The following is a 12,069-nucleotide window of genomic DNA, read 5'->3' as shown; positions in this document are numbered from 1 at the left end:
CAGGTGAGGCCTCACCAGGGCAGAGTAGAGGAGAAAGATCACCTCACTCGACCTGCTGGCCATGCTCTTTTTAATGCACCCCAGAACACCATTGGCCTTCTTGGCCATCAGGGCACACTGTGTATGTGTATAATATGTGTAAGCAGAAACTTGAAACATCATGAACAAACCAACTCCATGCAGAACTTAAAAATCTCCTTGCCAGTGACTGCACTAAAGCAGCTCAAAACAAATTATCTTGTTAAAAAAAATGGAAATAAGAATTGTAATTAATATACTAACATCTTCTGAAGGAGAAAATGTACAAAGAGGTCTGTAAGATGCAAAAGTTAAATGAACTTCAATGTCTAGAATGTGTTAGTATATCCAGACAAAATATAAACAGGTGACCATTTTTAAATATAGGGCAATTAATTATGAGTCATCAAATGAAATTAACTGAAATCATCAAATGATGCTGAGTATTTACAATGTCTGAAACCTATAGTAAGAAGTGCATACATCTTAGGAATCTGCTCATTGGTCAAACACCAGTCATCAGGCTCAACAGAAGCATAGTGACTCAAAGAGAAATGAGACTAGAATTTGAAAAGATGATATTGATCAATTGATCTCATTGATAAAACAAACTTTTTAGCACAGAGTTCAAAACGAAGCTGCCGAGTTTCAGCCAGCTATGACCTGAGAACTGTATGGATGTGTTAAAAGAGCTCCATCTCTTTGTTAAAGCATAGGGCTTCACTGCTGTGGCTACATGTCTTCTGGATTGCAATTGGATTTAACTGCAGCACAGGCTGAGCAGATTTTACAGACATGTAAATGATAATGAATCCTATAGATACATCATATGAAATAACAGTTCTTCGCTGTAGCAAACTCAGATATAACATGATTACAAATAAATAAAAATAGAAGTCTAGGTTCACCTCAAAAGTCTTGCATTTAAAACTGTTACCTAGAAGACATGTTCTTGTTCAAAACAAAATATTAGGATTGGGTGCAAAAACCATTGAATAAAATTTACTGTTGGAGTTATTCAGGGATGCGACTAGTTGATCTTAATGCCTTGCTGGCCTCAAAGCCTTTGAATAAGCAGCAAGTGAGTGCATTTTCATCAATCACGCATTAGAGTTGAAATCATATTACAAGCTTCATCCAGTTGTGCCAGAAAAATACCATGGTAATAGCCTTATTTACTGGCACATAGCCAAATCAAGACAGAATGATAGTTTACCACTGCAAAATTGCTCAAATCTGACAGAACTTCTAGATTGGGAGGAACTTCACTCACAAACATACAGAATCCAAATAAATGTATAGAGGCCAAATAAATACTCTAAAAAGTTTAATTTGAGTAAACAGTTTTAAACTGAACAGACAGAAGCTAGACAATGTTACAAGAAGATTAAACTGAATCCTGGGATTATCAACTGCATCATAAGTGAGGGGCTTTTTTTTTTTTAACTGAAAATTTCAGGTTTTTGGACTGAAGCAAGAATCTTTTTGGTTCTGTTTAGAAATCCCTACAGCCTTACTGGAATTCTTTTCAGACAGAGGTCCCTAAAATGAAGAAATATATGTCTGTAATCTGTATGCATAATATACACAGTCCTACATTCCTTTGTCCTCTGATATCCTTGCCTTTTTTTTTTTTTTCCTCCTGTTTATGAACACAGGCTGGAAGATGAAGGACAAATAGCGAAATGAAATAAATTACGGAATGGAAACATGACCGTGCTCCATATTTTAACTTGATGAGACAAAAAAAAAGAAAAAGGCGTTTACTAGTTACAGTTGTTAATAGACTGAAAATGTAAATTTGGATTGTGGTTGCTTAATAGGAGGGAAACAAAGGAGAAAAACTGGAAAAAACAGCAGCAAGTTCTACTATTTGGTTTATGTGATTTTTTTTTTCACCATTTGCCAAAACTCTTAGAATCATAGAATGATAGTGGTTGGAAGGGACCTCAAGAGATCAAGTCCAACTCCCCTGCCAAAGCAGGTTCCCTACACCAGGTCGTACAGGTAGACGTCCAGGCAGGTCTTGAATATCTCCAGAGAAGGAGACCCCACAACCCCCCTGTGCAGCTGTGCCACTGCTCCATCACCCTCACCGTAAAGAAGTTCTCGCGCACATTCTTGCAGAACCTCCTGTGCTGCAGTTTCTGTCCGTTCCCCCTTGTCCTGTCTCCACACACTGCTGAAAAGAGTCTGGCCTCGCCACTTTGTCCCCCACACCTCAGATATTTATAAACCTTGATCAGGTCCTCTCTCAAGTCTTCTCAAGGCTGAACAGACCCAGTTCACTTAGCCTTTCTTCATAGGGGAGATCCTCCAGGCCCTTCACCATCTTTGTGGCCCTGTGCTGGACTCTTTCCAAGAGATCCCTGTCTTTTTTATACTGGGGAGCCCAGAACTGGACACAGTACTCCAGATGAGGCTTCACCAGGGCAGAGTAGAGGGGGAGGATCACCTCCCTTGACCTGCTGGCCACACTTTTTTTAATGCATCCCAGAATGCCATTGGCCCTCCCAGCCATGAGAGCACACTGCTGGCTCATGGTCAACCTGTCGTCCATCAGAACACCCAGATCCCTCTCCACAGAGCTCCTCTCCAGCAGCTCATCCCCCAGCCTGTACGGGTGCATGCAATTATTCCTTGCAATTCTTCAGAAATTCCATGCAATTATTCAGAAAGGTGAAGTCAGACAACTGATGTCGTAAGAGCCAAACTGCTTAAAATAAGGTATTTCATCATAAAGTACATTTAGCAGTAACCCACTCAAAAGACCAACACTTTCTTGTGCTTCTTGGGAAAGAGTAAATCCTCTACCCTCTCTATTACAACATTAACTCACAAGATTGTATTATGCTCTTCATAGATATCATGGGAAAGAACAATTGACTCTTAGCTGTTATCAGATATTACAAGTCCCACAGTATTTCTGAACCTCTTTGGGATGTCTTGAGACATTTGCTTTTAATACAGTATTGATCTCATCTTTATAATAGTTTCCCTGACAGTAAGATGATGGCATTCTATATGTAGCGGTAAGTAGTGTACTAGAAAAGAACATATGGTTACATGAGGAAAATCATACAAAAGCATATAACAAACATGCGCCTTATATATAAATATTGTATGTGCTCACCCAAGGCTTCTCACAAGCTTTGCAAATTCTAGAAGACATGTGTCTGAAGGCAGACGAAGTTGTCCTTCAGCCAAAGCTAGCTGACAGTCTTCAAATGTATAGTCTGTCACTGGAACTCCCAGCGCTCTTAAATAAACGAGAGAAACACAGTAAGCATTTTAATCTGTGAAAACTGAGCAGAATGTTATTTTGTTTTGTATGGCAAGAAGTTCTGAAACAATTCTTCTCTTTATTCCAAAGAAATAAGGGAAATACCATAAGAGAAAATTATATGATGTAGATCTTCTATGCACTCATTAACTCTCAAAATTCAGGCATTGTAATGCAGTAGTAAGACCTGCACTTAATATTAAAGTTACTGATCAGCGTTTCTCTCTTCTCTGAAAGTCAAATATTCAGCACGAGAACCTCACTGATATTCAAACTCAGAAGTAGTATGTTAAGTTTTTTTTATTATAAGTTAGTTATGAATAAACTGAGGATATACAGTGTAGTGATTTCAGATGAACAGCCACTCCCTTGCAAGAAAAAAAAAACAATATAAAGGAAACAAAAGGAAAAGGCCAACTAAACTGAGAAGACAGAGGTATATGGAGAAGGCGCATTAAAAAATACTGCAGACTGTTAAAGGCTAGACTACTTCAAGTGGGTGATCCTAAATAATACAATTGTGTTCATTCAAATTTTTCATTTCTTGATTTCTTCTTGTTTCACTATTCTACTGCTTCTTTGATCAGTGTGCTAGTGGCATATGCAAATCAGTAAATCGCCTTAATGGAATGACCAAGAGGTTTTTATGATACTGTATTCCATCCCATGAGTAACCCTATAAGTCAGCACACTAATCAATGTCACAAAAAAGCCAGAAGAACTCCCTCGTACAGTGGGATTCAATGCCCAAACTGAATCAGAGATCAAGTATTGCAGGTGTGGTCAATAACTCCTATTATATGGTACTCGATATACTAATGACTTCGTATTGAAGCTATCATACAATATGAAATAAAGTTTATTTGGAAGAAGAAAAGAGGAGTAATGAAGGAAGGAGAGCTTAGATTACTTCCTACTCCCTTAGTTCATGCTGTGTGTGTACTAGATCACCTTTGTTCTAAGACTCCTCTGTCAACTGTCAGGTAGAAAGCTGAACTCCTTGGGACAAAAGGATACAATAAAACCCACAAGCAGTACTGCCCAGAGAGGCTTACAGGAAGGAACATGGTAATAATGCAGGTCTTGTCCAGCTAGGCACGTTACACTGATTTCATCAGATCTTAAGGCAACAGAAGGTACAGCATACAACAGGAATATAGAAAATTAAGGCAATCAGGAAGGCAAATGCACAGAAAAGGGAAACTAATTAGAAATAATAATCAAGAAAACATCTGTTCCTGTGACACACTAGGGAACCAGTATAAAAGACAACTAAAATACTAAAATAAAAATTGTTTGGACATAAAGAGTAAAAATCAGTATGACTCAGATTAAAGGTAGCAATTAAAAGAGACTTTACGTTTGCTTAAAAAAGGATTTAAGAAAAACAGAAGATGGCAGACAAGTTAAAACATAACCGTAAGTTGGCAACCAAAGCAAGAAACCATAAAACCATAACTTGTTAAAAATAAACACTGGGAATTTTTCAAATATGAGGAGTGCTCCAAAAATAATGCCTCCTGTTTTATTTTGTTGACTCGATGTCAGAGGCAGCTGTTGATGGTATGGCAACAGAGGTTGAACCTTCCTGACACTATTCCATGACATGCTGCTGCTGTGTGACAGATGGCAGCAGAGGGGCAGTCTGACAAAATGATGTCCAACACGGAAGTGTGGTTGAAGCAAAGTTGTGTCAAATTCCACTGTGTGGAAAAAATGGCACTTTTTAATATTCAACAACACTTGCATAATGCTTATGGAGACCAAACAGGGGATGTGTGCACACAGGAAAGGAAGAGGAAAATCATCTCTCCATATAATCGTAGAAGGGAAGGCTTTCAGTATGCAGATTGTTGTACACTTCCATAGCCTTTCAAAATTTCTCCTTATACCACACGATTTCTATCATCTTCTGATTGGAATAGAGAGTTCATAATGAAGGCTTTGTAACTATGTTTTTTACTCAAAGGCTGAGGACAACACTTGTATGTTGAGGCAGCTGATCTTACAATCAACCACAGAAGTCTCTGAGGCTACTACAAAATTGCTTGATTCAGGCTGATCCTTTTGTTTTCCTTTTATGAGAAAGGTTCTTTTTGTACAACAGAAGATAGGGAATTGTTCTGTTATAGTATAGGCTCAGCATCCTTAAAGAAACTCACAAAGCTGTGTTCTGCTTATAAACCAGAGAATTGCCAGATACTGTCTACAAATTGGCCTTTGGTTGAAAACTATCTCCTAAGTTCCAACAAAACAGATTATGATTTTACAAGGTCTTTCAGAAGTAGCAGAAAAATTCCTAAACCCTTCGGGAGTTATTAATAACCATAAGGGTTCTCTGCAAACATTAAAAGGAACATCTGCTGACTAGTGAAAGATTTACTGCAAGGACACAAAATGAACGTAAGATTTTTTTAAACTGTCAAATGTGAGGGTAATTAAATTCAGCAAAAGAGAACTAAGGTCAAGTGTGTTCAATGTTAGTTTTATCCTACATGGCAGTTAAGTGTTCTCAGTGTCCTCACATCAATACAACACAAACAACTAATTGAACCTGAATGCTAGAGTTCTATTTCAAAAACAGAAGCAGTTCTCCTACGTGTTGCTGTTTGAAATTATACCCAGGTTAACAACAAATACATGGAACTGTTCTTAATCTCAATAAAATAAGCCAGAGCTGAAAATGGAACCTCAGTTGTAGAAAATTCAGTGACATTAGCTTTCATACAATTCAACCTCAAAGGACTTAAATATCCACAGCAGCAAAATAATAGGCTTGTTATATGAAAGCATGTAAAAAAACCAAAACAATTTCTATAGATCCCTTGCCTTCCTCATACAGGAAAATAACCACTACCTAGCTTGTATACACTACTGTGGAATACAGACTGCTTTGCAAGCTGGCAAATACACTAACATGATTTAATGATTTCATTTAATGCATATTAAAAGACACTTACTCTGCCATTACACGTCTGACGTTATTGGCATATAACACTGGATTTTTTCTTTCTTCTTCTGAAGGAATATACACAGGAAGAAACTGCATACAGAAAACTGAATTATACCAAGAATATTTAGCATTTTAAATAATCCACAATACAGAACTGTGGTGACAAATGTGTATGGTTTGGTTTCTATTTACAAAAATCATATTAGCAAAATAACCATAAGAAAGTTAAAAATGAACATTTAAATATTTAGAGCTGCATCATACTTCCAGAGTGTCATTTCTTTCTTATTTCACAGAACCCAAATAGATTTATCTTCCTTTCATTAAGTGGGAATTTAATGAATGTTTTAAATCATTAAAAAATATTATCATTTTCTCACATTAGCCTCTTACATTCAAATTAATACTCATTTTTTCTTCAGTTCTTTGCAAGTAACCAAGAAATGCATCTGCTATGTGAACTTTGTTCTATAGCTTAAATGTTGAGAATACAAATTCTCAGAACATCAGCTATTTACTGTTCCCACTGCATATTTTGTAATCATGGCTGTTCAGTGTACAAATCAGAAGCATTTTCAACTTCTGTTGTCAGAAGCTTTGAAAGTTTCTCCTTCAAACTGGACAATGTCTATTAGTACTCGATTAATAGAAAAACTGAAAATAAATGCAGACAGACAAAAAATTAGAGTTGAACTGCTTGACACCAGCAATGTAAGAGGAAGCTTTCAGAATGAGATGATCTATGTTGAAAGTAATTCCAGCATTTGTCTGTTAATCTAAGTGTATTAACTATGCCATAAACCCCAACATCACTGCCTATCTCACCTACAAAAACCCTCAAATATGGCATTTACACAGAATAATTAGTTTCTCAGATGTGAGGAACAAGAAAGGATTGCTCAGATTCCTCCCTACCCTGCAGCAGTACAATTCTTTTGGTAGTGCAGTTCTGTGAGATAATTTATACACTAATTGAACAAAACGTTAATAATTGTGTGGAAAGCTACTGAAATAAAAAAAATTGCAGTAAGCATAGTTATATTTGATACACTAATCTATGAGTAGTACACAACTGGAGTTATGATCCACAAATTTCATATCAGCCTTTAAAATAACAAGTACTAGAATAAATATGAATATTGTCATTTAAGTAAATCACTCTCAATAACTGAAGCTATCACCACTTCAGAATCATACAATAGTATGGTCACCAGTACCCAAAATGCTGCCTTTTAGATGCTTATCAGTTTCTTAGAATTGTTCAAAGATGAACAAATACCAAATTTATTTGGCATTTTCCTACAGTTTTCCCTGTATGTATCACTGCAAATGAAAACGTACTACTTCTGTCCTCTAGAATTACAGATACATACATGTCTGATGCACCACGAGATACAAAAAGACAAAGCATGTGAAGTTGACAAAGACAGGAAGATTGTTCCTTTAAATTTTAAATCAAATTCTATTCATTTTGAGTTGCAAATTGCTATCAAGTAATTCATCTAAACACGGGTGAGTTTGAATGTGAGGCAATTTTAGAGATGTTCTACATGCCTATGCCTAGATAGAAACAGCATAAACATTCTGGCATCGCTGACAAAATGAACAGAAAAACTCAGCTGCTGCAGATTGGGATGGTTATATGAATACTGGAGCCAAGAGGACAGGAAAACAAACTAACACAAGCCAAAGCAAACTACACGAGCTGATGATCACTTTTTTTCCTAGAAGAGATTAAGAGATTGTTCTGGGATGCAGAAGATGCCCAACTTCTTATAAAATCTATATAGATTTTGCTTCCAAATAAGCACACTGGATGTATATTAACATTTTACACAGTACACCACAACATCCATTTTATACAGAGAAGCCCATACCAGGAAACCTTGGATCTTGGTTGCTTGGCAGCAAGGCCTTACTACCTATTACCTAATGACAGATGCACTAACATTGCATTGTCTTGGTGTACACCTCCCTGAATTACTGAAGATTCAGCAATAATTCTGGTATCAAGGTTGGCTTGTACTTGCCTGTGTTGATGGAACAAGGTAGGAATAAATGCCAAATAACTTTGGAGACAAGGAAAAACCATGATTGTGGACACAGAGCAACCCATTGTTCCACTGCATTCCTCAATCTGCAGCACTTCCTTTACAAAACCAGATTCGACATGTAGCTCGTGAAGTACTCTGCCTCACACTTGCAAACAGACTCACAAAGAACTCTGCTCCTCTACTCTCTGCTAGCTCCTACTCTAGTACAGTATATTTTGCTTATTTAAAGACAACTAAAGATCAGTACTTGTCCTTGTGCAAGATCTCTATGAGTTACAGAAACCCAGGAACTGCTGGCACCTGCTGCCTCAAAATCAAGGAAGTGTTCACTTGTGTGAAAGGACTCATTTTTCTTGCCTAGGGAGGAAAGTCTTGTTCCTGAGATAAAGTAAAAATCTTGCTGATGAACTGGTTTATCTTATATTTGCATGGAGGCAATAGCTCCCGAGCCTTTCTACCTCATACATATTATAACTAAAAGGAAAGATGTTATTTTTCAGCTACACATCTGAAACTAATATAACTTTTTATGCATGGTAAGTGATCTTAGCAATGGAATTTCTCAAATACTCAACATTTCAGTGATTAAATACAATTAGAAGGATATGTTGTATATTACTACAGCAGTAGTTCTTCCTCCTAATTTACCATGCCATCAGATCTATCAAAGATGAATAACCTTTAATGGTTTTCACATTTCCACTACAATAGCCTTCACCCTTGGGATTACTGTGTTTTCCTCAATACAATGTTACAAATATGCATAAACTTAAAATTTTGTGTTCTCTGATTTCACATTTTTAAACAGTGTAAGAAATAGCCTAAGGAATAAAGCTATTAGCCAGACATTAAATAACTGACCCATAAGAAACCACTTGCAATGATTTTCTTTTCTCTAAAAGACAATCCTTAGTTTGTACATCAGCATACACACATTTAGATATCTAACATACACAGGTGGTTCATTGGCTGGAACAGCAATCAGGCCATTATAAGACAAAAACATTATTCGCAAGACTCTGTAGACATAAATCAGAAACATATCCACTCAATTTAAATAAGAAAGAAAGTGAAGTTTTAAGTGAAGGGGAAAGCTATTTTACATAATTAAGGTTACATTCTCAGGTACAGATACTATTACATAAGTTGTATTTTAACATTTTTTCTCTAAACCAACCATGTTAATGAAGTTTGAATGCAAACTTTTACTGCAAAAAAAGCACAATATGATCCTGAGTACACAAGCTTTTTTTTTTACTGACCTCAATTTCAACGGAATTGTGCAGCTGACACAAAGTAAGCCACAGAATTTCTAACCTAAAAGGGAAAAAAAAAGGACAGAAAGTTTAAACGTAGCGAAAGTGTAGTACATTATGCTCCAGACCCTTCAAGTAACATTCTTACTTGTTCATGTTCACACACAAAATTAACAGAAAAGCTCTTAAGAGTATTTGTAGACATTACATTCTGTAAGGTGGAACAAAAGCATTTTATATTGAAATTGAATCTTAAAAGACCACTTAAAAGGATAGAAACAATTATACGCAGGTACCAATCTACACAATAATATAAATTATGCATAGCACATAAAGAAAGAGCTAAACTGTTTCAGAAAAATGTTGTATTCAGAGATTAATTATAACCACTATGATTTTATCCTCATCTTTGTTTATAATCAAATTATGCTTCAGAAATTTGTTAGTGAAATGCAGTAGATGTGTTATAGTTTAAGACACAGGATGTAGCACTCTAAGGACAGGATTCAAATGCAGGAAAGGGTTTAATAAACCTAAGTTAGGAAGCAGCATCAGCTTGCACATTTTATACAGTATCTGGGCAGCTGACAGTAGTCAATCATTAAGTTGGGACTGATAAAAATCCTATTTGGCAGATAAAGTATACTTTGTATATATTACTAAAAGCAATACTACTAATTTTGCTACACACTCATTCAAGGTTATAACATGCTTTTTGCCTTAAGAGTTAGGGTTGTTTAGCCTAGACAAGAAAAGGCTCTGAGAAGACCTCCTTGAGGTCTTTCAATATGTAGGACAGGTCGTCAAGGGTTTCAGCAACCTGACTTATTGAAAGGTGCCCATGACAGGAAGGTTGAACTAAAAGATCTCTAAGGCCCCTTCCAACCTGTTTTATCATTCTGTGATTCTAATCTTAAATTATAAAGACAAATTAAAAAGCTGACATAAGCCAAATCTAACTCAGGACTGATGGAGAGAAAATTTAAGTTGCATGCCATTGACAAAGTGTCTCTGTTTTCTAGGAGGAGTCAATTTAATTTGCTTTGAATAACATCGAACTACTAAACATGGCTTCTCAAAAAGCACAATTTCCATGAGACATTTTCAATCTCTTTTATGGAGTGCATCAACTTTGAATATCCTGCCAATCTTTTCAAAGTACATTCCTGAAAAAAGCAACATTTTCAGATTAAGATTTGGCTAGTACTACAACATAGGACAACAGACATTTGCTTGAGAAAGCAAAGAATGTAGCAGCCTTCACAGTATTTTCTTTGCTATGACATCAGAAATACATTTTAAGTCACTCAAGAGAATTAACCCTAATTAAGTAAAGCTGTAATTTGAAATTGACTGAACGAACTTGCATAACTTTCCACGCTGCTTTAGAATTTTACTTAACATTCATTTGATTCAACTTTGTTAGTAGAGGTCAATGCTTTAGAACGAGGGTAACGTATGGTACACACTCAAGTGATTTGAAGCAACACATTTACAAGGTCCTTCCCTTTCTTCTTCCTCCTCTGCCTACATGTTTCTGACTCCTCAGATAAGACACTAAGCTGGAAGGTTGCTTATGTTTCTCCCCTCTGAGCTAATTTGTTAGATGGCCTTCACTGCAAATGCAAAGGAAGAGCTAGGAATTCACAAGTGAAGACCAGAAATGTCTGCATGCAGTAAATGCTGCCACACTTGCCTACTTAGATACTACTGTGGATTCATTTACTTTCAATGTAAAGATTCAATTGAACGTTAAACCTTGACAGTGGTTGATAATTTCCTCAGGTCTCCAAATCTGTGTGTCTTTAATTAAGACTTGGTTCCTAACCCATTTAAAGGTGTAAAAATTATTGAAAAAATTACTTGAGTCCTGTCTAGTCTCAATGGATTCCTCATTATTATTAAAATTATAGGATCTCATGAGACATTCAAAACAATAGTTCCAAAGAAAAAGGCTAATGGCAAACTATTAATCAAAATCAAACTTCCCTTAATTTAAAGTCAAAAATTTCTGGTTTTGATTCATTTTTTTTTTTTTTTGATGAATACCAGTGTGGAAACAGTGGAAAAGAAAACAAAAAAGAACCTAAACTCCTTCACTTTACATTACAAGACTTTGCTAAGGAATCTCTAATATTTTGTTTAAAATAAGTCAAAGTTGCAATCAATTAAGACAATGGAAATGGTATTTCCAAATTCCATAAATGGGATGACTGTCTGCATAGGAATAGACTAACTTCAAACAAAAGCCATATAGACACTCCAAACCAATCTGCAGACAATAAAATATGTAAAGGAGAAGCAATTTGTTTTACTTCACGTATTTGGCTGGAAGAAAAAAATAAATAAAAAGCCTCCTAAAATCTATCCTGCAAACCATCAGAAACTTGCATCAGAGGAATCTAGTTATAAGTAATTTATTTCTAACTGAATATTACCATACTTAGGAAATAATATTTAAAAGACAAAATCCCACTCTACAGTGCAGCATGCAGCAATTACTAC

General features: G+C 36.0%; 1 protein-coding gene across 1 annotated transcript in view; it reads right to left on the bottom strand.

Moving 5' to 3' along the window:
• Positions 1 to 12,069, bottom strand: part of LPCAT1 (lysophosphatidylcholine acyltransferase 1) — a 48,652-nt gene that overhangs the window by 14,256 nt on the left and 22,327 nt on the right. The window contains exons 8-10 of the mRNA XM_065752418.1: positions 9,571 to 9,625; positions 6,262 to 6,344; positions 3,152 to 3,277 (exon numbers count right to left, since the gene is read on the bottom strand). Of these exons, the coding sequence (XP_065608490.1) occupies positions 3,152 to 3,277; positions 6,262 to 6,344; positions 9,571 to 9,625 (264 nt within the window). The remainder of the gene's footprint in view (positions 1 to 3,151; positions 3,278 to 6,261; positions 6,345 to 9,570; positions 9,626 to 12,069) is intronic.

This window comes from Cyrtonyx montezumae, unplaced genomic scaffold, assembly GCF_038088225.1.
Source record: "Cyrtonyx montezumae isolate F1298 unplaced genomic scaffold, pur_monq_1.0 scaffold_8, whole genome shotgun sequence".
Classification (NCBI taxonomy): domain Eukaryota; kingdom Metazoa; phylum Chordata; class Aves; order Galliformes; family Odontophoridae; genus Cyrtonyx; species Cyrtonyx montezumae.
This window is presented reverse-complemented; position numbering and strand designations above follow the sequence as displayed.